A 27,795-nucleotide genomic window follows, 5' to 3' on the forward strand; every position below is an offset into this window, starting at 1 on the left:
GAACCCAGTTCTTTTTGAAGAGTTGGGCAAACTGAAATCTCTACTAGAATTTGTGCCTAAAGCACGTGGAGAAATATTACAGGGATTTTTAACAAGATGTTGTCTCTGCTGAACTTTGAAATACAATAAGACTGTCAGTAGCAAGGCTGGTAGTGGGTGAAATTCCCATTCTTACTGTGAACATTCGCTCACTTAATAACTAAACAGATTAATAAAAATCTGGTCTCCTAACTCTGACATGATTTTATTTATTTGTTCTCAAAATTAAACTATTCTTTACTTTTAAATTTGAACCATGATTTTATGCATTACATCAACTTTACAAAGTCATACAGTTTTCTGTTGTTTCACTGATATAAATACTATTTAATGACATACTATATACATATATTTCAATAACAAATAGTAGCATGCTCAAGAAATAAAGTAATACTTCAGTGAGATCATAAACAGATAGATAAAAAGAGAAAATAAAACAAAATATCTTAAGCACTTTCCAATATATGCAACATGTGTCCTTCCAGAGAAACAGCTGATGGTGTTTTATAGAAAGCCACGTGAAGTAAACCATGTCCATAACCTGAATGGGGTCTTCAAAAAAATAGTCAGGAATCCTAAATCAATTGTTTTTCAAGCAAATCTATTGTAATGCCCATCACATTTTCCCCATGCATACAGACAAAAAAAAAAACTCTTCAATTACTTTTCCCAATTTATTGTGTATGAAAACAATACATTTCCATTTATTCAGAAGTTAACATTTTCTTGTATTAGTATGAGTGAACTTACTTTATGTATTGTATCTTTTCAGCACCTTGTCAACATTAAAAAGTCAAAACTAGATACCTTTTTGTCTAACTACTTATTTAAATGAAAACAAAATAAACATTCTCTCTCTCAACAGATGACCCCCATTTTTGATCAGACATCACCAAAATAAATGACAACTGATAGAATTAGTTTAATAATAAAATTAGTCATCAAAACAGACTGCAATAAGAATTATTTCCTTCATTAAATGCTGTTTAATACTGTAAATCAGCATGAGCTTTATCATTCCAAGGTCAAAGGTTCAATAGAATGGTCTTCAGTCTTTCTTGGGTTTTTCCAGCTATATCTTGATTTTTTTTTTGGAGTCACATTGCTCAATATAATGCAAGAAGATATGTGATATATGAAAACATTTAAACAATTTTGATAAGAACAAGTCATTCAGCACAACAAGCTTAGCAATCCTATCCACCTAATTCCTTCAAAATAACATCAAGTTGAGATCAGAAGATCACTAATGTCCTACTCTCTACCTCACTACCTGGTAACTTATTCCTTATTATGTGTCTATGGTTCTCTATGTGAGGAAAAACTTTCTAATGTTTGTGTAAAATGTATCTTTAATGAGTTTCCATTGTGTTCCCATGTTATTTATGAAGACCACCCTGGATCCACTGCACTAATTCAACTCTTTGTCTTTGTTTGCCTAAACTGAAAGGTTCAACTCCTTCAATCTTTCCTTATAACTCATATCTTGCAGTCTCAGAATCAGCCTAGTCACTGTGTTGTGGGCCTTTTTTCCAGCTCTGCTATGTCATTATTTGTATTATGGAGACCAAAACTTCAGTACTCTAGGACTTGTACTCTACACATTGTGCTATACAACTTAACACCCTGCTAGCTTTCTTAATGGCCTCTATACTCTGTGTTGATGTAGATAATGATGAATGTACTACAACTTCAAGGGCCTTCTCATGAGATGTACTTTTAAGTTTCACACCTCCCATTGTGTATTCAAATATAACATTTGTACTTCCTACACATGGCAAGTTAATTGAATAATAGCACGTAAACAGAGCAACACTTGTCCAGCCCCATTCCATAGGCTATAGCACGGTGTACTTTGAATAACTGTGAAAATTCAACATCATTGTGTTTCATAATGACAGTCTTTGCATACCCAAATTTTTATAAAGCGGTTGTCCATAATTCATGAAAACCTGTATTCCACTATTATAATTTAAAAAACATTAATTATAATAATCTTAGGTTTTATTGTGATTATACTGGGTTATATTACCTTAAAACAGACAACGGTCTGTCTTATAATTTTTGACTCAGGCCTGTGTGGTGTGTCTTGTTATACCATTTATAACCAGCAAAATAAACAAAGTGAATTTAAAAGGAAGGCCTCGAAATCTAAAGACTTTTAATCTGCCCCAATGTTCCACTGTAACAATAGCTCTTAAAAATGACAATTAAAGGATGTTTATCACTGCAACTGGCACCATCTAAAGGACTTGAGCTTTCATATACATCCTCTGAGTGACAGGATGCAAACGATCAACACTTGTCACTTGCAGCCATAGTACCTGGCATTTCCAGACTAGCCAATTTTTTCTTCTGAAATTGACGATAAATACGGTATTAGGACAAACCTAGACAGACCAAGCTAGACAGACTCTCTGCTACTGGCTGCAGCAGGTTTCCCATAAAACTCAATTACCTACACCTTTACTGCAAGCATTAAAACATAAAAAGTGCAAGGTAAAATAACACTTGTACTACAAACCTGTGGCAATGCTGAGTTGAGTTGGCGTTGCAGAGAGTCCCGATCGTAAATGACATCCTGCAACCGCTGCTGAGCCAAACCCAGGCTTTCTTGTGTCTCCCGTAATGTATCCAGTAGCCGGTCCCGCTCATCTAGCATGCTGACCATCAGCTGTTCAAAGTGGGAGTCCGAATCAGAGCCACTGCTCTGTGAACCCCTCTGACTCAAAGGGGTATCCTCATTGATCGTCGGCATCACTTCGCACATCATTTCTACCTAAAAACGAAAAAACAGAATAATTAACACATCAAGTAAACGATCATCCTAAAAGCATTCTTGATGACTTCTATACCGTGCCAATCCAGATGTAATGAACTTTAGAACTCTGAAAAAATTAGAAAAAGCCATTCAGCCCAAGAAATCTCACCAATCTTGAATATAACATTAAGTCGAAATTTGAAAGTCCCTGGAGTCCTATGCTCTAATACACTACTTGGTAATTTATTCCATGTGTTTATTGTTCTCTGTGTGAAGATAAACATTCTAATATTTGTGCAAAATGTACCCTTAAAAAGTTTTCAACTGTGTCTTAGTGTTCTTGATAAACTCAGGCCTGGATCCTGGTATTAATTCCTTTCATAATTCTAAAATTATCAACCTTATCACCTTTTAATCTCTGTTTGCTTAAACTGAAGAGTCAACAATACCAAGTATTAAAGTATGCTTTCAAGTTTCAGAAGCCCCATATTTTGTAATTATATTTTACATTATAAATTTGAATCTATCACATACGAATTTACCCAAGTATGAATTCTTTCCAGGTCTACTTGTTATGATTCTGCCGATTCTAGAGCATTTGACAGTCCATCCAGTGTTTTATTCTAAGAGCAGTGTACTCTTTGTTGAGGACTCTGGCTATGCCTTAATGAGTGATGATGATTTTGGGTTTGTTAATTTCATAAATAGAATTCAGAAGAGTCCTTATAACTCTCATTATTCCAGTAAGTTTCTTAATATCTAAGTTGCGTTTTTGAGTATCTGAAAGTGCTGAAAGTGTTGAACATTAAGAATGTCTTTTGCAGGTCTCTTCTCAGTTAGAGTAACCAGTAATCTCCCTAACTAAAGCTACTAAATCTGTGGTCTGTCAGCAGCAGTCATCATTCAGGTTCTAGTTTATATTGACCAATGACCCTGTGGACCTACACTCTCCTGTCAAGTGGCTTTCCAATCATCAGGCACCTCATTGCCAGTAAAGTTTCAAAGCGGTATAAGATTTCAGATGGAGCAGTCCCTACAAATTGGCATACTGCAAAATGGTATGAAAGTTTTGGTACATTTTTCAGAAAATATCGAGAAAGAAACCCAGGATAAATAGTACCTCCTCATAACGATGCAGGTTCCTCTGTTTCTCAGGAAATAATAATACGATGCCAGCACATACTTTTCTCTCCCTTAAAAAACAACTTTGTACACTTATTTAGAAGGCTATTGAATAGTTGTTTATAGATGGAAATACAATGCATTTTCAGGGTGAGCCTGCACATCTTCCTTGGTGAACGCCTGCAGCTCTCAGATCCCAGGACGAATAACCTGAGGTCACAAAGACACTCAGTTAAGTCTTTGTGACGGTGCGTTTTTTATATGCTGCAATACATATGGGCACTCATTCAAGTCCCTTGTACCCAGAATGATGTCAAAGGCCAGAACATACAAGAGTGTGTATGTGTTTAATGCAAAAATAACACAACTGGGGGATAAATAAAGGGAAGAAATCAAAGCGTCCCTGTCTTTGTGATGGAATGGCTTTCCCATTTACCTACTTTATATTACCAAAACAATCTTGACAAGAACAGGCCATTCAGGCCAACAAAGTCTTCTGAGCACTGCTCCTTCTCACCCTCCCAACTGTACATGAGCTAGCTTCTGGCTTCAAGGCAGCCATAAACCACCTCCTATGTCAATACTGGCTACACTGGGAAATATTTCTATACAGATTCTGGGCCCCCAGATCTTAGTGTCCTCTAGTGACAATGAAAACAAACTCTATATATTAGCAAAAAGCCACATAGGGAATCTCCAGGCTGCTCATACTGCACAAGAGACAGCACAGCTTCATGTATTACTTTTTGAGAAAGTATATCCTTTAGTGACCTGCAGGTATTGCCACCTCTGGTATATCCTCAGTGATCTCAATCTCACTTTTTACAAGGGGCTTAGGTATCTCAGCCAAATGATGGGTATCCTGCTCTCTAGCATCCTGGGGAAGCACAAGACACTGCCATCCAAGTCTTCTTTTTTTCTCTCTGTCTTATGCAGATGCTGCTAATTGTTACAGTCTATGTAATGCATCACACATCACCATACCATACCATACATGTGCCATACAACCCGTATGGTTATGGCGATGTCTGGTGCAAGTGCCAGTGCAAATAGGATATTCTTGAGCCCCATCCCTGTCCGTTCCTGTGTTTACATTCCTCGTTTTCTGGACTACTCATTACAATGCACTTCAAGGAATACAGTATATTAACTTCAAGTTCATTATTATTTGCACATAGCACAATGAGATTTTGGCTTTCCTGTCTTACACAGGCTAGGAGAGGTAGTAGTGACAATAGTATACAATAATATGAACATTTGTTATTCAAAAAACACTTTGTCTTTTATATAAATAAAATACTACCCTGTTTGTTTATTCGACAATCAATTAAAAATGGCTGAACCGATTATCAAGAAATTTTGCATGTGTGTTGCTATTGTTTCAGTTTTAACTATAGGCTATATAGTGTATTGAGGAAACGGGTTGGAATGGAGGGGGCCAATCCAAAGAAACAGTGGTGATGCAGGAACTACAATTCCCATCCGACACGAGGAGAGCACTGGGGCTGATGCAAGGACACCATTATAAGTTCATACAAGTTATCTAAGATTGCAGGTACAGCATTTTCTTCTCTGCTAATTTGTATAATATTTTATTTGTCTTACTGGATAGCAGCTTGTGTCTAATCAATGTATAATTTTCAAAAAGACTGATTTCTGAAAAATGTACAGCATTTAATTTTAAGCACGTGATCCATACCTACTGAGATCTGTTTTTAAGATATAAGTCAGGACAAGACATAAAGTGATAATGAGGTCAGGATGGGAAATCACAAGCTGTTCTTCTGCTTCATTCAGGTGTAAAATAACAAGGAGACAAAAGCGCCCAATGTCACTAGATGCAATGGATACATGTAATTTACCACTGTAATCAGCACTGGATCCTAGAAAAAAGCAAGAATGTAATTTTTCAACAGCATTGCTAAATAGGAGACAATGCTTCATGCCTATTCTTCATTCTAGCCTTTTATTAATAGATCAAGTATGACAAAGTGGCCATATGTCTTGGTTAATTTCTACACTGTGGACTTAATAAAGGGCATTTTACAAGGATCATGGAGTGTGCTGAAAGGAAGGATATTTTCTATTCACTTATTAAAATGATACTCTGCAGCAACAGGAATTGGATAATCCACTTATGGGGTGCTTGAACCTTCTACCCTTAACTGTGTGCATTTTTCCAATTACTAGATAAATGGGGAGGGTTGGTATCAGAAAATGCCATAAAATCATGCCAAAGCCTCTGTTGGAAAAGATTAGTAAAAAAAATAAATAAATATTGACGCCATAAAAGAATGGGAATAAATGCTAGAAGTATCAAGTATGAAACATGTGAGTTGTATGTAGAGGAGCATAATTATGATATTATAGCGATAACATAAACATAGCTAAAAAACAGATGGGGATGAGTATAACATAGAGTGATATACATTTCTTAGGAAGGATAGACAGAACCGCAAAGGAGGTGGGGTTTATGTCAAGCAGAATTAAATGTAAGTCCTCTTCAGTTGGATTATAAGCTCCATGTTAGCGACGACTTGTGGCTTCGCCTGGAAAGCATTAGGAAAAGAGGTCTCATTTTAGAGGAGTCTGTTATGTCCTGCCTAATGGACACAATAATTTACATGCACATCTTTTTAGTAATCAAAGTCAAGTCAAAGTCAAAGTGAACTTTATTGTCATCTCAACCATATACAAGTATACAGATAGACGAAATTGCGAAGCTCAGGGTCCACAGTGTAACAACATAATGTGCAAATAGTAAATTAAAAATAGAATAAAAATTTAAAAATTTAAAATTAAAACACAAACAAGACAAGACATTGTGCAAAGATAGGACAAACAAGTAGCAGCAATATTGATGTGTAAGATATGTAATATAATAAATAAATAAATAATAGATATAGATAATACAGAAATTATCAGTGTATGATAATAGTTGCTTAAGTCGTGTGTAAACAATGACAGGTCAGAATGTTTCATAGCATAAGGATATCAAGAGTGTCAAAATCCTTAGAGGTCAGTATGAGATTTTCAGTTCTTTTCTACATGCACACTCTTCTTAGCAGGATAGTGGTTTTCATGTATAAAAGTTCTGTTTTTAGTGGTGGTTGAGGCCGTGTGGAAGGTCCCAGGGGGCAGCCTGGTGTTAAGGAGTCTAACAGCTTGGTGATAAAAACTCTCCTGCAGCCTCGCAGATGCTGCAGTATCTTCTCTTGGATGGCAGAAGTGTGAAAAGTCCATGTGAGGGGTGTAAGGGGTCCTGCACAATGCTGCAGGCCTTGCGGACACTGCATTTGTAAAATATGTCCTGTAGTGAAGGGAGAGGCACCCCAATAATGTTCTCTGCTGTCTTCACTATCCTTTGCAGGCGCTTGCGGTCGGATATGTTGCAGTTGCCATACCAGACAGTGATGCAGCTGGTCAGGACACTCTCTATGATGCCTCTGTAGAACATGGTGAGGATGGAAGGGGGAAGACGTGTTTGCTTCAGCCGCCTCAGGAAGTGTAATCTATGCTGGGCTTTCTTGCTTAGTGATGAGATGTTATGTGTCCACGTAAGTTCTTCAGTTAAGTGCACACCGAGGAACTTGGTACTCCTAACAACTCCTAATATTACAAAGGCAAGATTAAAGGGGAATTTTATGGTCATGGGGGACTTCAACTATCCAAATATTAACTGGGATAACCACAGAGGGTTAATAAAGAGTTAAAAAAGAAGCTGCAAAGGAAAAATCAGCTTTATAAAGCATATAAGACTAATGACTGCAAAGTGAATTGTAGAGCGTATGAGAACATGAGGGCAACCATTAAGAAGGATATCAGGGAGGCTAAAAGACAGTTGGAGAGGAATATAGCAGATAAGACGAAAGAAGACCCTAAGAGATTCTTTTATTATCTTAGTAGTAAAAGAACAATCAAGGAGGAGATGAAGTGCATAAGGAATAGTAAAGTGCAATTAAAAAACATAGACAGTGAAATAACAGATGCTTTAAATATGTATTTTTCTGAGATCTTCACAAGTGAGGAATGCACAACCTTCCAGTGATAAAAGGGGCTACTAAAGATAAGTGATTTGGAAATTGTAGAGGGAGAAATACCACTCAGATTAAATACACAGAAATCAAACAAATTACCAGGACCAGATAATATTTACCCTTGAGTTCTTAAGGAGGTTAGCAAGTACATATATAAACCATTGACACATATTTTTAGGAAGTCACGACGCATTGGGGAGATTCCAAAGGACTGGAAAATAGTAAATATTATCCTGTTATATAAAAAGGGTGACAGGGCAGATCCAAGCAACTATAGTGGCAGTAAATCTAACATGCATCACAGGAAATTTAATGGAAGGAATTATTAAGGATAAGATTGAGCAGCACAAGGCAAGTACAGGAGTTTCTCTGAACAGTCAGCATGGGTTCAGAAGAGGGAGGTTGTGTTTACTAAAATGCTGGAATTCTACAATTAAGCAACAAAAGGGATACAATCAAAGTGGAGCATATGATATTATTTATCTGGACTTTCAGAAAGCATTGGATAAGGTGCCACATGAGATATTAGGCATCAAACTAATAGAAGTGGGAGTTCAGGGTGATGTTTGTAGATGGGTGCAGAATTGGCTCAGACACAGGAAGCAGAGGGTGATGGTGCGAGGAACCTCATCAGAACTGGCCGATGTTAAGAGTGTTGTTCCACAGTGGTCAGTGCCGCTGCTATTTTTAATATACTGTATATATAAATGATTTGGACAGGAATATACAGTTAGTAATAAGCTGGTTAAGTCTGCAGATGATACCAAACTAGATGGATTGGCAGATATTGCGGAATCCATTACATCTTTACACAGGGAATTGGACAGCATACAGGTTTGGGTAGATTAATAGCAGATTACATTTATCAGTAAATGTAAAATATTACCTGTAGGAAGTAAAAACGTTTGAATACACAAAGGGAGATCCGAAAATTAAGAGTACACCTACATACACTAACAACTGGCAGACAGTGTTTAGAAGCCATTAAGAAGGTTAACAGAATGTTTGATTGCAACACGATGTGTAGAGTACACGTCCAAAGGAAGTTATGATTAAGCCTTATAATGCACTGGTGAGGCCTTATCTGAAATACTGTGTGTGGTTTTGGTCTCCAGGCTACAAAAAAGAGAAAAGGTCCAAAGAAGAACGACTAGGCTCATACTAGGGCTACAGGGGATGCATTATGAAGTAAGATTCAAAGAGCTGAGCCTTTACAGTTTAAGCAAAAGAAGATTAAGAGGAGACATGATTGAAGTGTTTAAAATTATGAAGGGGATTAGTACAGTGGATCAAGACTGTTATTTTAAAATGAGCTCATCAAGAATACAGGCAGGTACAATTGGAGACTTGTTAAGGGTATATTTCATTAGGAAGTTTTTCTTTACACAGGTAAATACAAACACATGGACTAAGTGACAGAGTAGTGTGGTAGACAGTAGGACTTTAGGGACTTTCAAAACAACAAGTCTACTTGTTGTTTTTTCAGAAGAATTAAGTGGATAGGACTGGTAAGCTTTGTTGGCCTGGATGGCCCGTTGTCAACTAGATTGTTCTAAAGTTCTAAGTACAGAAGAAGATGAAGAAAACAAGAAGATTCAGGTTTCCCTTGGTATGCCAAGACCTGTACATTAAGTTAGTTAACACCTTTAAATCCACAGAACATCAATGAGCGTGAATGTGTTTGCTCTACAATTATATGGTGTTCAGTCCTCCTGGTTTGTATCAAATGCTGGAATGGACACAGTCTGGTTTGGATTCGAACCCTTGTTCTAGGTTTGGAAATATTGTATTCTATATTTCAGAATATGGCATGACCAAGCTGGTTCCCATTGTTTACAGAAATAAGCAACTATTTTCATTGTACCTTAATACAAATCACAGCTTTAGAGAGAAGTAAACAATTTAAGTTAACTGGACACACTTTTGAAAAATGTTATAATTTTAAATTGACAGATGTCTTTAAAGACTCAGCGACAGCAGCCAATAAAATAATTGATTTTAAGGCTTTAAAGTACACGTAATGGAATCTAAAATAAATCTTCAAAAGGAATATGTGACAGAAGGAATTTTAGGATGTTAATTTTTTTTCCTTTCTTTAACAGAGACTTTACACAAATCATTTCATACATTCAGTTCAAAGTGAAAACACAGCAGAAGACAAGAAAAAGGTAAGTTCAAGGCAGGTGAGTGGCTTGCTAATGTGTTCAGTAGGACAACTGAAATATCCACAGATCTTATAATGAACAACAGACATTTTACACTGTATTGCTTGAAGCTGGAATGAAGTACTACTCAAAATCAGTCAAAATCTCTCAAAATCCTAATTCTGAGTGAAATTTTGTTTCTTTTGTTTGCACAGATGTCTCTCAGTAAGGTCTTTACTTAGTGTTTGATTAAGCGGGGACACTTTGCAATGTGAGCTGCCTTCTTTTATAGTGAAATCATAGCAATGTCACACCCTGCACAGCAGCTACTAGATACCGATAAGCAGGCTGCCAATAATTGATAGTCAGAAGATGCCAGGGCCCATAGCAACATCTCTAAATTAATAGCCACTGGAGCACAGCTAGAAAATGACAGCAAAAATACAGCTGATAACAGGTGATGTCTATAAAACATCACCAGATGGTCTTATGATACATATACAGTAGTATAAATCAGAGTAATAACAAATAAGAATAAATTGAACTGAATAAAATTCCATTTATCCAAATATTTCTAAACTCACTTTGACTATTAATGTCACAACAGCACTAGGCTGATTTAGGCACAATAATTTTCAAGTTAATTTTAGTATTTCACTTTGTTTTTATTAAACTGGTCATTTTCATCATTTTTTTTTTCATCATTTTGGTGACATCAGCATTTAGTCTATATGAGCACCATTTTTATATGCTGTAACAGATAGCCCGGCCACACACAGACACAACACCAATGTCCACAACACACGTGTTTATTTACAAAGTGTACAAACTGGTTCCTCCAACTCACACACGACTACTCAGTCCCTTTCCTCACTTCGGCTGCCTCCACTCCTCTCTTGCAAGCTCCATCTTCCTCCTCCCGACTCTGGCTCCCCGAATGAAGTGAGGCGGCCCCTTTTATAACGCCCCGGATGTGCTCCAGGTGCTCTGAGATGGTCTTCCGGCAGCACTTCCTGGTGTGGCAGAAGCGCTGCCCTTGCACCCGGAAATACTCCGAGCGTACACACTTCCTGGAGCAGCAGCACTTCCTGGTGTTGCAGAAGTGCTGTCCTCCACGGCTCGGGAACCATCCAGGCGCCCCCTGGGGTTGGCCACAGACCCCGACAGGGTTGATCTTCCCAGCTCTGTATTTGTGGTCCTTGATGGAAATCAGGGGGGCTTCCCTCTTGCGCCCAGGGGAGATATTGCCCCTCTTCTGGTCCTTCCCTGCTCCAGGCATCCCGGTGGGGCAAGGTCCCTGGTCGTCGGCCACAATGCTTATTTTAATGAGTGCCATCATTGTGGAATATTTTGTCGCCATGCTGTAACACAGTAATTACACATGTGCCACTGTGGTAATCTGCCTGATTACCAAGTTAAACAAAAGTCGGCTTTCACATAGTAAAAAAAAAATGCACTTATCTGTTTTAATTCCCGAAGTGCGGGGCAGTAATTCCGCCATAATTTTAACTTTGCTTTCAGCAGGTATGAGTGGTGCAGCACTAGTGACAGGTTGGGAGCACATCCACGTCAGGCCTGCTGTTAGGACACTGTGCGTACCCCCGTCATAAATGCAAGTGTATACCTAGACACTACACGGGGTTTCACAGACACACGTGTGATGTAAATCAAAATATCATGGCAGCCATGATATAAAACATGAAGTCATACATCTCATTGTGTCTAAACTTTGATTTACTTAAAGGAAAGACCCTTGAGATTTAGATCTTGAGCAAACACACATTTTAGGATTCTGGTTTTGAACATTTCTGTCAAGAATCTATGTTTTTTTGCTGTAAGGAATTTTTATTCCCGAATTTGGCACATCTCAGCTAGCAAAATGTATTCCGGCTTCACTTGGGCTGATTTCTCCAAGCCAGATCCTGAATCAGTAGTGCTCAGTCTGAGTCTACTTGGAATGACATGCCTGGCTCTGGCCTGAATAAGATGATCACTCAACAAAACTGCCAGTCAATGAGAATTAAATAATCAAGAATGAGAAACAATGTCACCATAGTAGTCAATTCAAATGGTACATAAAAATGAATTGGTTTCAGGTCTTAACAAAGGTCTTACTTTAGACACCACTGTATTTTTCAGCTAAATCAAGATGGTAATGAAAAATCAACTAATTATATTTGAGAAAATCAGTTATAACTATAGACACAAAACAACAGCCTTCTGCTGGCAATCTCTGTAAACTTCTGCCAGTCTGTTTGAATCATCAAAGACATTGCAACCTCCACCTCTCATTACTTTCTCAGCAGGTAAACGATTCCAATATCTTACCATTATCATTTGCGTGTGCGTACTCACTGACATGCATGCAAGCAAACAACTCCATTTTTCAGGTAATTCTTCCTGAACTTAATTTACTTATGACTCTTACAACCTGCATGCTGACTTTCTCCAAGCTGGTAACTACCTGAACAAATTGAACATTCCTCCTTATGCAATCACAGAGTAATGCCAGGATGTCAGCACTTTTACTCCTGGGGTGCACATGTGATTCTGTTGGCTACCAGTATCCATGCATTCCTAGAGCTCACAATTACCCAAAGCACGACTTCTTGCTGCTATTCAGCCATTTCTTCTTGAACCCTTCAACTCTACACATCACTCAGGTAACAGATAACTAATTATTAAAGAATGGTAAATCTATAAATAGTTATAACCCTCAGCAAACTATATCTCTTGTGACGAAACTTGTCACAGAAGGGACATCACAACAAGGTCATTCTGAATGAATTAGGCAGTTGTGAAAGGTCTGACAGCCTCACATGAGATCTTCAGAAATGACACAGAGATCTACAGTCATGACAGAACTGGTCCAGTACATGATGGTGTTGAAAGGCAGAGGCTGCTATGCTATGGGTGTGTATCTAGCATAGAACCTCGTAAATGTAACGGGCACTGCAAGAGAGAGAAATACGTATGCATAACATAAAATGTAATGTTTTGTCTTGACACTAAAGGTCAAGTGACCCAACAGAGGCCGCAGATGAATGTGCCTCTAATTACAGAGACAGAGGCAATGAAGAATGGTCAACTGGGGTCATGACCCCATGGCCATTAGGTGGCAGCAAGGATTTTCTCCTTCCAAAGAGAGGGAAAATACAGCATCTTTGGGTACAGACATGAAGGGACTAGAAGAGGACCAAACACCTCCTGGATACCAGGGGAAGGCTAGCAGAGCTTAGATCTGGGACAACTGGAAATCGGTTTGACAAGACAGTCCTGGAAACCTAGTCCTTTAATGACAACAGAGAATACAGAGTTACTACTGGGGGTTAAGTGAGTGTCTCTATATCCAATGTAGAGCTGGCCTTGACATAAGAAATTATTCTTGCGTTTGGAAAGAAGAGTACAGTTAACAATTGATGTAAAGCCAGACAGTAAATGGAGTCTAGAGATCTGAGGCAAAAAGGCAATGACAGAAAGAAGAGAGCTAGTGAGAGCGAGAGAGGTTAGATGGAAGAGTGCTTTGGTGGTACTGGAGAAGTAGTCAAGTAGGTGAGCTACTTCTCCGTTCAGAGAGAGGGGATGAAGACATGTAGAAACTAGGCATGCTAGGAAAGCTATTGATTTAATTTGTCCAGTTGTCTGAATACTTTGTGTTCTCCTTTTATGAACCCCCATCCCCTCCCCTTGTGTGTTTCAGAAAATAAAATCCTAATACAAACATCATACCTAAAGTAATGAACTTGAATTATCACCACATTAAAAAAGTAAAATACACAGTATCATAACTAAAAGATCCATCTATTGTCTCAAGTTTAATTGAAACATGAAGTAACCTGCCTCAGTTAAGTGTTTTCAGTTCAGTGTTAGAAAATGGCTTAATAGGACATGTCATTTCAACATCATGCAATGGCTGATTTTCTTGTGAAGTAGGAAATCAGCTCCTTAATCTGATATTTCTTCATGACTTTAAGGTTCAAATGGACATGCCTATCTGGATGTTAGCTGCATCGGTTCTGTAATATGGAGCTAAAAGCATAGGTGTGTGATGCACCTAAAAGGGTAAAAAATGCAGGCCAGAACTTTTACTGACTAGCCAGGAAGAGGCTCAGCCCTGACCAATTGCTCCTCAACCACTTCTTGCAGGCTTCAGCCTGTAATGGCTCACAAAGGGAGTACTTTTAAAGTTCAAAATGCCAAACATATCAAAAATGCCCTTTTGTGGGGGACCATAATAGCTCTGTCTTATACAGACATCCCAAAACAATGAATCTTGATAAATAAGATTTTTTATTCAAAAGGTTGGAAAATATTTTGAAAAAGTGCTGAAATGAATGACAGAGTAGTTGCCTAAAAGGCAGTCCACAAAGAACAAGTCCCAAAACATAATCCATATTCAGAAGCCAGAGCAGAAAATAATCAGAAATCCAATAAATTCATAAGAAAAAGGAACTCTTGCTATTGACTCCAAACAACTTCAATGCATCACTACGTGAGATTCTTTTCTCCAGGGGCCTCATGTATAAACGGTGCGTATGCACAGAAATGTTGCGTAAGAACTTTTCCACGTTCAAAACGCGATGTATAAAACCTACACTTGGCGTAAAGCCACGCACTTTTCCACGGTACCTCATGCCTTGTCGTACACAAGTTCTCCGCTCGGTTTTGCAAACTGGCGGCACCCAGCGTCAAAGCAATGGTACTGTTCTTGAGTGATTACTCATTATTTTCATGACGCGGCTTTATAAATACACAGAAACTAACCGCATATTGTTTATTAGTGTAATGCATCTGATTGTAATTAACTCGTAACAATATAATGGTAGAGGGAACAGCCATAGTATTCCAAATACCATAACTGCTTTAGCATTGTTGTTGTTGTTGTTCTTGTTGTTGTTGTTCTTCTTCTTCTTCTTCCCCCCGTTAGGAGTTGCCACAGCAGATCATCTTTTTCCATATTACTCGGAGTATTTATATCACTGTATCTGAGTGTGAATCACAGCAGCAGCTGATCGGAAAGAGAATTATCGGTATACGCCATTAAGCACACGCTGTCTCTGCCACTGCAAAATGTTTTAAAGCCTTTCCTGTACAGACCTCGCTTTTCAGAAAAACAGTTTAATCCCAAGAACTTTAAATGCACTCAATCAATTGCTCCTTGTAGAACGGTTTGTACTTATAAGTACAATCACCCCACTGTAAACTTGCACTACAGTTATAATATCTCACAACCTGGGCCACTTTATAAAGCGCGTATTTACATATGATGACAATATCATTTTTAAGGTGAAATGCAGCAAAATATGTTTGTTAAATTATACACATAAAACTTTAACTTCATTTAAATAATCTATATTCTTCACTGGGAGTGTCGTGAAGGACAGAATAATTAAACATGTACTACGAAGATATTTCAATGTTCTTTAAACGTTTTGAAGAATCGGCGCTAAGCTTACAGATGGCTTAACTTCTATTACAGAGCTGATTGTGTGGCGATCGGTTACTTGGGGAAAGAAAAGCAAGGACTCTTGGGCGGCCACGGCAATATATATTGAATATAAAACCGAAAGAGAAAATAACAACACAGCTAAAAACGCAGCGACAAATTTCGACAAAAGATAAATGCTTGTCATGAGCACGAGGCTGCTGTGCAGTGTCCGCAACGGACGTGGCCATCCACTGTGATAAGCTACCTTACTGACATTGGCCGACGAAGGAGCCACCGATTCTTCCTCTGCCCAGTGCCACCACAAGCCTAGAGCCGCCCCTGAGTACTGCTGCAATAAATTATTTCATCGAAGTGAAACACATGTTTAATAATGTGCTTTAGCTCCTATCATCATGAAAATGATATCACGTATACATCTCAGTATTTTAGTTATTCAGAGAGCTGTAATATCACGAATGTAATGGACTCTGTATCCAGTTGGAGGAACAGAGCCGGTTTAAGAAGCAAGTAGTGATTCACACACATAGAGCACATATGAGTAGAAGATCAAATACAAAACAAAGCATTTAACGTGCTACTTTAATTACGATGTGATTTAAGAAACTGGTTAATTAAACGATTTTATGATGAAGTTTATAATGTTCTACTAAATGACAAAATAAACTACGTGATTAAAGTGGAAATGTCGAGATTGAAGTTGACATTTCGTGCTTTTTCCCCACCGTGTGCATTTTTTCTCTGTACCCTAATAAACTTTCATATGACACTCAGACAGTGGGCTTACAACTCTTCTTTTCACGGCAACTTTGATATGTGACTTCTTTTTTATTTCCGGCACTGTGCGATTTTGTGAATGTGAGCTTTCAAGTTTCTCCAGCACGCTATGTCACTAAATCAACTTCCTTTTGTTGATTATCCCACGGTTTATTTGAACAAATAGTATGTTTTTCCTTTGCCTCCACTTGGTATTCGCTGAAATTCTTATATTTTCCCCGCGCTTTTCCCATTGTCTTTTCACAGAAGGCTGCGCTTAAGGGCGATTTATATTGATTTGCATATTCCAATAGGCGTAATTCTGGGAGGATTTGGGGCGTTACACAATGCGCGTGCACGAGCGTTAGTTTTCACGCTGATCGGGATTTATGTAACGGAAGAACGTGGAAGTTGGAGTACGCACAGATTCCTGCATCTGGATTTTTCTGTGCGTAAAAACATTTCGGCTTTTGTGCTTACGCCATGTTATAGTGCGAGCTCTACGCACGGCGTTATACATGAGGCCCCAGGTCTTAAATAGCCAGAGGGAGGTCTCAGGAGTGGCATTGTCAGTGTAGTTGCCTTTTCTAGGTTCCCAAAGTCGACCAGCTAATGAGTTGGCAAGGCAGGATCCAACATGAGTGAAATGTATAACAAAAAAATCTCTCAGTCCAAAATGTTTGTTTTAAAAAGTTCAGTAAATATTTAAAAAGAAACAAATCACAAAAATTCAGAAGAATGTTATAACACACACATAATAAAAGGCAAAAAAGGAAAAAAAAACATTTAAATTACAAACGTAGCTTTCTCGTGTTAAACTTCAAATACTTTTTACACTTAAAGGTTGCGCTATCTCTCAAAGGCAAGCTTACATAGGCTTCTCTTAGTACATTCTGTACATACAGTTTAAAACTGTTTGCCCTCCAGGCCTTACCAACTGCAAGGTGGAACATAAACTGAATTAGTCTGTAGTCAGAGGGACAAGAAATAATTAGAATATTTAATTTATAATTTAGCTTGTGGAGGTTATAGTAGAACCTCCCATTGACTATGCATTACTATACGTAATTAAGAAAATTCTTCAACCAATATACTGTAACATAACCTAAATAAATAACAAATGGCTCTTGCAGTCATGATGACCTCATCTCTTGTGGTGCCAACCACAGAGCTCACAGAACATAAGCAAATTTAAAGTTACAGTAAACAATTACAGTATAACAAATGAAATAAAAGAATAATAACATAAAAATGGAAAATAATAATTCAAACATAATATCTCTCTATTATAATAAAAAAAATCCTCGAACGATACAAGACTTTTTAGCCTGGGATGAGATGTTACTTTTTCAGAGAGATACTTTCACGTCCAGTGAGACGAGAATTTGTTGCCAAGAGATTTAACCAAACCCGGGTCAGGGAATAAAAGACAAAGAGTAGATGACAAGTAGAACGTCGTAAAGAATTCAAAAACGTTGGTGAGATACACATGCAGAACAGGTTAGAGATAATGAAAGTACTAAAATTCAAAGTCTCAAAAAAATGATATTAAAGACCGTATTAGCTCAAACACACATAAATTATTACTCAGTGAAATAACGGAACAGTGAAAAGAGATCGAATATATTGCTCGGATTTAAACTTTAAGTCGGAGACTTGCAGACTGTCTAATTCATGTTGCCATCAAGGAAAAGTAGTGTTTCTTCCCAATGAAGAGGCGTATGTGCGAGAATTAAAAGATTTGTTGTTGGGTGAATGTGATTTCCACATATGCAAGCGGCAGAGACGTGAAATGGCTGGGGTTGTAGTGCAGACCAGGAGGGTTGGCGAGCAAAGTGAGAAGGGAGGGTAAAGCCCCCTAGTTAATAATAAAATAACAAATATATACAAGATAAAACACTGGCTGTAAAACAAGAGTCAAAAAATTGGTAAAGCTCTTCAAAGATGGGAAAACAGACAGAGCTGGCCAGCCCAGGAGTGGTCGGTCGTCTGCTAACTACCACTGTCAAGGACAAGAAAGAAAGAAACTGAGGAGCTCATGAGAAAGAACTAAGAAAGGAGGCCATCCAGGCATATGACTGTTGCTTTTTACTCACGGCTTGAAGAGGGTCCTTCTGCAAGTTGCTCTTCAGACTTACACAATTTTAAGAAAATGCATCAATCAGATGAGGATTGTGCCCAAAAGTAAGCAGAGATATGTAAACTTAACTGACATGTAGTCATTTCCTATTCTCAGCAACACTGAATTGTAAAAGTAATGATCTCATTGTTTTTGATACAACTTTTGTATTTTAAACCTTTGACCACTTTGGCATTATTCAGGATAAGGAGAAACACCAAGGCTAATTCCACTCATTTTAAACTGTATATAATAGTGGTTGTGGGTTTACAGGTAATACTAGATATTCCTAAAAAGTTCAAGGTAAAAAATAAATGAATAAATAATAAAATAAATAATTGAAACAAAATTTTAAGACTAATTGACTAAAAATATTAACCTATATGAACAAAAATTTGATAGCATTCATTTTCTTCAAGGCACCACGATGGAACAGTGTGGGTGTTTACCATATCAGCTTAACCAGTGACTTAAAACGGACCCCCATTTAAGTGAAGGTGGGTGGGTGTGTGTGTGTATGATTTTACCCAGGTGCTACACCTTGAGCCTGTTCATGTCTTGCACCCAAGTCCATGTTCCCCGCAGCTCTATATGTAGTTTCACTCAATGGATGGATAGACAGACAGGCATTTTTTCATTTACAGTGTCAGGTTTTAGCTTTATACAAATCAGTCTGTTTGCATTTATAATACATGAAGTAAAGTAGCTGCCAAAAAGTCAAAGAAATGCATTTTAATCTTTTTTTTTTCTCCGTAAACCTCAGTGGTATTTAATGGTATTCAGAAAAAGCCAGCAAAGTCTTTGAGCCTTTACAGCATGAAGCACACACATTTAAATGTCATGACTGTGTATTAGCATCATAAAAGCAAGACACAAAAGACTTTTGCTAGGAATTAACTTAAGCAAAATAGTTTTTATAATAAAAAAATAATCAGCAGCTTTGTGGTAATATTAATAAACAAAAGTATGATACAGCACATCAAAGCTAAAGTTTCAGAAATAGATTCAGCAAATGATCTTAAAGCAGTTTTTCACAAGCAGTTATTGAGACTCATATATTAAACAAAAATGTTTCATAATGGGCCCAATCGGCTCAGTAACTGTGTCACTTAAAGCAGTTACCATTGACTCCTCACACAATGAAGCTGCAAGGATAATGAGACTGCTATTTTCAGCTTTGCTCAACACAGAATGAAATCAGTGGTCCTACTATTATTTGGCATGGACAGGATCCATGCTTTTGCTATTATGAGGTCAGCTCCTTTAAACTGTAATAACTTAATCACCACACATTTTAAATCCATTTCAAATGTGCAGTAATTAAGCATTTAGCTATAATCCTGATTGAGGCAATTAGTATTGTGGGCAGCTACAAAGTTTTTAAAGAAAATAAAACTCAGTATGACATTTTTGTTTGAGAAGAATGGATTTCTAAAACAGTCAAGTGATCATATTATGATGATGTGATGAAGAGGAACAGCAAGGCATTAATTAGTCAGATAAATTAATCATGTATTAAGAAAGTAAATGACCTAAATTATTCAGATACTTGTTATTGAGGGGGTGGCAGAGTGAGACAAGATGCAAGATTTTAGGGAAGCAATGTACATCTGCCAAAATGTACAAAATACAAGGAGCATGGATTTTATTATTTGATTGTTAAAAAAAAATAAACAGTTAATTTAATTCTGATGATGATCTTATGCAGGCTTTGACTAGTCAATCTATTCATCTATCAATGATGACAGTTAAGGCAGTTCAAGGTCATGGACCAACACCCTAGTACTGGACAATTCTGCAGAAGGAACGAAGCAACAGACGCATGGACAGAATGTGCAAACGTCACAAAGGCCAAATGAATTCTGTCCATGTGCATGCATGACATATCTGTATACGCCTAACTCTTAACCAGATAAACCAAGTACAATCAATACTGCCATAGATAGATAGACAGACAGACAGACAGACAGACAGATAGATAGATAGATAGATAGATAGATAGATAGATAGATAGATAGATAGATAGATAGATAGATAGATAGATAGATAGATAGATAGATAGATAGATAGATAGATAAAACTTTATTTGTTCCCAGGGGATCCTGCTTATTATGACGTCTCATTCTTTAATTAGTCACCCTTCACGGAAGAAAATTATATTTCAACACAGTGGGCATACAAGAGTTGCTCTCCATGGTGCTTGTTGTGTTGCTTTCCTATATGAATCTAAATTTAATTTTGTATAGTTTGAGTGTTACATACATGGCAAATAATTTACCACTCGCTGCAGTTTTATGATAAATCTGGTGGCCCCTTCAAAGATTTTTCTGCTGATGCACTTCTGATCATTGTAGGTGAACGTGTACATCATATGCGTTTTTGGTAATTTTTTGTGCGGGTGGAGATACTTTCGAAAAACAATGTGAAAATGCTAGCATGAACAAAGATTGTTTTAGTTTAAAAATACCATCTAGAAAGGAGAACATAGGAGTAGGGATGTAGCTTCAGAATCTGGAAATGCTAGAACTGTATTTTTTCATTTAACTCAATGCAATCTATTATTTTAATGGAAATAACCGTAAAACTTCCCTTTTTGAAGCAATTAAACAATTCAGGAAATGTAAACATCATAAGCCGATGTCTATTCTAAACATTCTTAATAGGTTTTAAAATACATTGAACTGTGGAAGAAATTGAATTTGCTGTTGAGAAGAAACAACATGCGCATTCATTTATACCCTATCCATCGTTACTCTCCTGCACTCAACTAAAATTCATAGTGTGTCTAGTTTTATCCAGTGAGTACTGATATTGGTTTTGCTATTTATAAATTTGGACCATAGAACCCAAATGTGCTTTTAGCAGGAGTGATCACAGTATGATGAACTAGTCCTGTGAGCCCAAAGTTTAATACTGTGAATTCTCCACTTAACGATGTAAGCTGCTCTCAAAATCTCAAGCTCTTGGAGAAGTGCCATTAATGTTATAGAGGAGATACAGATCTGTTTTGAGGTAGGGCTGCACATACATCACAGCTGTTTCTGTTTCTTTTTACTCTCTCCCATTCATTTTTAGAAAAAATTCCAGGGAAGTGACCATCAAATCTCTCTGGTGGTTTCCACCTACTTGACATGCAAACATCAATGTTTAAATAAAAAGTATCGATCATTCACCAGCATTTACACTTCACTTCAGAAACCACAGCATTCAGCAGAAGATAGCACTAGAAGTAAGCTTCACATGAAAAAATCTTCCATTAAAAAGAAGGCCACTTCTACTTAGTGACCAGCCCAGTAGCCATTCCTGAAAGGACACTTTCAGTTTGGCATTAAACACTCTCTCACTTTAGAGGATTCTAAGAAGCTCCAGTTTTGTAAAACACACACCTCTTATTTGACCCCAAACATTCCCAACATCTCCCTCCTCACTGGCCATATAAGGCATGTACTGTAGTTACAAAAGAAATCCCACCATTGTTGTAACCAAGACATGCAGGCATGAATCCTGCAAGGCTGTTGTCACCCAGGAGGAACTACATATAGATACATAACACTGGAGTTTGCCCTCAGAGTGTCTTTTAATTCCTCGGGGTGTTTTGTTGTCGGGTCTAGATCATATATAGGCAAAAATGAAGTGCTAATTGCATAAAAACACAACAGGTTGATATGGGAGTAAAGGTTAAGGGAAGGACGTTTTCCGTCATTTGCTATCATTAGGAAACCATATAGGTAATTTAAACAAATGTATTTTGGCCCAAGCATAATTTAAATTAGGATTAATCAGGAAATTAATACATTTCAATTTCAGAACAGCATCATTCCATAAGTCCTCATCACTTTTTAAAGAAACTGTAGTTATTGTGCTTATTGAATACATGATTAATTTGGACCAAAAATAGGATTTTTTTAAAAGCAGAGTAGCATTTTTGCCACAGAACTAGATTCTAAATTACAAAATTGCTAGCTCAAACCCCACTCACTGTATGACCCTAAGTGAGTCAGACCACCTGCCTATGCTCCTTTTGTAAAATAGTGTATATACAGTACGTGTAACCTTAAGTAATGGAGCTTGATCTTGTATAGTAAGTGACTTTGGATAAAGGGTTCATCCAAATAAACAAAATAATATTAGAGTTTAATAGTCTGCATTAAATAAGAAGGGAAAAAAGCAGAGAAAAAGAAGGACAGCGCAAATAGTATTACCAGCAGCAAGGAGGCATAGAAGTTAGTTCTGCTACCTCACATCTTCACAAGACTGAATTTAAATCTTCACAGTTTCTTCTGTGGTGTTTATGCATTTAGCCTGAGTCTGTCTTTGTGTGTGTGTGTGTTGTTGTTGTTTTTTTGTCTCCCACATCCTAGAAATAACTAAGAGGTATGAGATATGAGGTGAGATTGAAGGAGCTGAACATTTTCAGTTTAAGTAAAAAAGGGTGAAGAGAAGACATGAATGAAATGTGTAGCAATATGAAGGGAATAAGTACAGTGAAGTTTAGCTGCTACTTAAAAATACATTCAAGAACATTATAACAAAAATGGTATGGACAATGGCTGGCCAGTCATCCCGGCCAATACCCCCAGGCCGCCAAGTGGAGCCCTCCCTGCAGCATGGAGGTGCCCCGAATGCCAGCAGGGAATTATGGACATTGGAGTTTTCATCCACAGCCCTGCTGAATACCACAGGGGCCCCTAGAAGGTGCTGCAGGGAGGAACAGTGAGACTTACGTACAACCTGGAAGTGCGTCCTAGTCACATGGACAAAGAGACCGACGTACTTCCGGGATGAAGAAAAGAGGACTTTTTATCTAACCCGGAAGTGATGGGGAATCATGGACTGATGGATGAAGCATTTCCGGGTTAAGCAGTATAAAGGAGTCTGGGAAACCCCGGACAAGCGAGCTGAGTCAGGAGGAAGGGTGGCAACGTGTCTAGGAGTAGGAGGATTGATTTGTTTATTGATTATTGGCATTGTTTATTGTATGAATATAGGGGAGTGTAGGGTGCTTTGGGCACTGTATATTAATAATAAATCCAAACTTTGGACTTTTACCTGGTGTCTGGCGTCTAGTCTGAGGGTTCAAGGGAGTGACAGAGCCCCCTATTGGTCACAATGGAAATTTGTTGTAGTTAGAAGGCTTTTCTTTTCTTAAAGAACTATAGACACACAAGATAAATCACTAAGTAACTTGATGTTATTTTGAGTCTAAGTGAATGGGATTGGTGAGCTTGTTGGGCTGAATAGCCTGTTCCTCTCTTAACTGTTCTAATGTCCTAATCCAGTTTAGGGCTGTGATGACTAGTGAAAATCCTGCCACACCAAGTGCCGAACCTCGCCTTACTCAAAGTCCATTAGGATCAGTTTACAATCACCAGTTAATCACTCACAATCTTCTCTGGGATGTGAAAGGAAAACTGGAGATCAACATAATAAAAACACAAAAATTACACACATAGAAAAATTGGGTGCAGGATTCAAACCTAGAACCACAGAGGTGTAAGGCAACAGTACTAAATACTACACTACACCAGAAAGAATAAGACACTCTACAGAGTAATTAAAGAATTGAAAATGATCAAATGAACAGAATGTATAATGGAAAACAAATCAGTGATATATAATGAGACCAAATGATATTAATTAATTATAATAGAAAAACACAGCAAAGGTAAATTTTTTCAATGAAGAAATAAATGTAGACGAAGAGGGAAATTTAGATGAATTACTTTTTTTAACAACAGTAGAGGGAGATGAAGAAAATTAGGAAATAGTAGCAAGAAGAGGTTGACAGTATGTGTCTTCTAATTTAAGAAAAAACAGAAGAATGTCAGGTCTGAAACTAGAATGCACAAGGATGTGTGAAAGATATGGATAAGAACAAATAGAAGAAGATAAATGACCGCAAAACAAGTAATGAAAATGAAAACTCTGACCAGGAAAGGGAAAATGATCTCACAGGTGTTTCTACCAAGTACTGAAGGATTGAGATAAGTGTTTCTTTTCATTATTTATAGATTCTTAAATCTGATTTTGCATGATTTGTAAAAGTTAATTTAGGAAAACGATACAGATTGCACTTTTAGAAGGCAGAAGACAACCCAGGGACTTCCATTAGAATTTACCTTTCAAGCCCACCATTGTCTTCTACACACTTGATTTAATTGATGGGTCTCATGACAAATGATGCTGAAAAAGGCCATCATAAATCTAAATGGTCACCGAACGTACAAGCTCAATAAAAGCCGCTTTTAGATGTGTGCATGATTTACACACAATACCTTGAGACACATTACCAAATAACACATATTTCAGTAATATTTATCATAAAAAGCCTTTGAGATGATAAGGAACGATAGACCTTTAAGGCTGCTTATAGATAAACCTGATGTTCTTTTTTCTTTTTAGTATTTTCTTTATCTGGGGAAAGTAGATTTAAAGTATTAGCACAACAAAATATCTCCTATTACTGACCAATTTACTAAGCACCTTTACTAAATTATATGCAATACATAAAAATATGAACAAAGCTCCTCTAAGCAAAATCTGAATGGAGTCATTTACAGCAACAGTTTTATACTGTACATAGATAGATAGATAGATAGATAGATAGATAGATAGATAGATAGATAGATAGATAGATAGATAGATAGATTGGTGTGAAAAACTATTTGCCCCCTTCCTGATTTCTTATTCTTTTGCATGTTTGTCACACAAAATGTTTCTGATCATCAAACACATTTAACCATTAGTCAAATATAACACAAGTAAACACAAAATGCAGTTTTTAAATGATGGTTTTTATTATTTAGGGAGAAAAAATCCAAACCTACATGGCCCTGTGTGAAAAAGTAATTGCCCCTTGAACCTAATAACTAGTTGGGCCAGCCTTAGCAGCAATAACTGCAATCAAGCGTTTGCATAACTTGCAATGAGTCTTTTACAGCGCTCTGGAGGAATTTTGGCCCACTCATCTTTGCAGAATTGTTGTAATTCAGCTTTATTTGAGGGTTTTCTAGCATGAACTGCCTTTTTAAGGTCATGCCATAGCATCTCAATTGGATTCAGGTCAGGACTTTGACTAGGCCACTCCAAAGTCTTCATTTTGTTTTCTTCAGCCATTCAGAGGTGGATTTGCTGGTGTGTTTTGGGTCATTGTCCTGTTGCAGCACCCAAGATCGCTTCAGCTTGAGTTGACGAACAGATGGCGGACATTCTCCTTCAGGATTTTTTGGTAGACAGTAGAATTCATGGTTCCATCTATCACAGCAAGCCTTCCAGGTCCTGAAGCAGCAAAACAACCCCAGACCATCACACTACCACCACCATATTTTACTGTTGGTATGATGTTCTTTTTCTGAAATGCTGTGTTCCTTTTACGCCAGGTGTAACGGGACATTTGCCTTCCAAAAAGTTCAACTTTTGTCTCATCAGTCCACAAGGTATTTTCCCAAAAGTCTTGGCAAATCATTGAGATGTTTCTTAGCAAAATTGAGACGAGCCCTAATGTTCTTTTGCTTAACAGTGGTTTGCGTCTTGGAAATCTGCCATGCAGGCCGTTTTGCCCAGTCTCTTTCTTATGGTGGAGTCGTGAACACTGACCTTAATTGAGGCAAGTGAGGCCTGCAGTTCTTTAGACGTTGTCCTGGGGTCTTTGTGACCTCTCGGATGAGTCGTCTCTGCGCTCTTGGGGTAATTTTGGTCGGCCGGCCACTCCTGGGAAGGTTCACCACTGTTCCATGTTTTTGCCATTTGTGGATAATGGCTCTCACTGTGGTTCGCTGGAGTCACAAAGCTTTAGAAATGGCTTTATAACCTTTACCAGACTGATAGATCTCAATTACTTCTGTTCTCATTTGTTCCTGAATTTCTTTGGATCTTGGCATGATGTCTAGCTTTTGAGGTGCTTTTGGTCTACTTCTCTGTGTCAGGCAGCTCCTATTTAAGTGATTTCTGGATTGAAACAGGTGTGGCAGTAATCAGGCCTGGGGGTGGCTACGGAAATTGAACTCAGGTGTGATACACCACAGTTAGGTTATTTTTTAACAAGGGGCAATTACTTTTCACACAGGGCCATGTAGGTTTGCATTTTTTCTCCCTAAATAATATTAAAACCATCATTTAAAAACTGCATTTTGTGTTTACTTGTGTTATATTTGACTAATAGTTAAATGTGTTTGATGATCAGAAACATTTTGTGTGACAAACATGCAAAAGAATAAGAAATAAGGAAGGGGGCAAATAGTTTTTCACACCACTGTAGATAGATAGATAGATAGATAGATAGAGCTTGTGTTTTCCACACACAAGTGCCCACTACAAGTCCTTTTCATTCACATAATCTTTGCCTACTGTTCATAGGGGCTACCAACTATTTATAAAAAGGCACCACATCCAATAATAATTCATTACATTTATATAGCACTTTTCTCAGTACTCAAAGCGCTATCCACACAGGGAGGAACCAGGAAGCAAACCCACAATCTTCCACAGTCTCCTTACTGCAAAGCAGCAGCACTACCACTGCGCCACCTTCTTTTCCTTATGGTAACTGAACTCACAGGTATACCTTAATTATAGAAATACATTAAAATAAAACAAATGTATGTTTGCTTGTTTCCTGGTTGAAATGTACAGTCAGATATAATCAGGGTGCAATAGGTTGCAAGGCTTGCAAAATGTTGACAAGGATGAAGCTGGCATCTGGTATGTAAACAACTGTAATATATCTTAATCTTGAAAGTTGCTTTGGGTAAAGGCATTTGCCAAATACTTAATTATTAAAAATAGTGATAATAATATTGAAAAGGGGACAGCAAGTTTTGTCACTATGAAAGGCCTCTGGGATTGAAAAGTTCTGTGGACATCAGACATGGGTGGCCATCCAGGGGTGGTACAAAGCTGGCACCACTTCCTCTGGCCAACAAAATTACACAGTTTGGGACAAGCAGCCTACTGCTGCCCAGTACAGGCAACCCAAAGATGAAAGATCAGATTGCAGGGGTCAATGGTCTCAGAAGGACCTCAACCTTGGTGACCCACAGACCTTAAAAACTGGTTCTGAGGCTTACCACCAGTTAGACAGTGTTAAAATGCCAGAAGGGGAACTGAGAGAAATGAGGGAAGAAAAGTCCAAAAAGAGACAGATAGAGAGAGCAGTTGAGAAGAAGTGTGCTGTTTGTGGGATTAGATTGGTGAGAAAGTATGTGAGCCACAGTACACGAAAAATGACAGAAAAAATATTCAGGCAGAGCAAAGCTGTAGGATTTTGATGTGTTTGTTGGCCTTTGTTCTCATATTTCCTTTACAATTAATCCTCCTGCTTAAAATGCAGTTCACAATAAAACTGTTTCTTGGTATTTTGGACAACAGTGGAA

The 27,795-nt window shown here is 37.8% G+C and overlaps 1 protein-coding gene across 8 annotated transcripts in view; it reads right to left on the reverse strand.

Annotated features, from left to right (window-relative positions):
- Nucleotides 1-27,795, reverse strand: part of ppfia2 (PTPRF interacting protein alpha 2) — a 956,251-nt gene that overhangs the window by 883,981 nt on the left and 44,475 nt on the right. For all 8 annotated transcript variants that reach the window (XM_039761756.1, XM_039761753.1, XM_039761757.1 and 5 more), the window contains exon 2: nucleotides 2,564-2,818. In XM_039761756.1, coding sequence (XP_039617690.1) covers nucleotides 2,564-2,812 — 249 coding nt within the window. In that variant the 5' untranslated portion in view covers nucleotides 2,813-2,818. The remainder of the gene's footprint in view (nucleotides 1-2,563; nucleotides 2,819-27,795) is intronic.

Source organism: Polypterus senegalus, chromosome 8, assembly GCF_016835505.1.
Source record: "Polypterus senegalus isolate Bchr_013 chromosome 8, ASM1683550v1, whole genome shotgun sequence".
In the NCBI taxonomy this organism is placed as follows: domain Eukaryota; kingdom Metazoa; phylum Chordata; class Cladistia; order Polypteriformes; family Polypteridae; genus Polypterus; species Polypterus senegalus.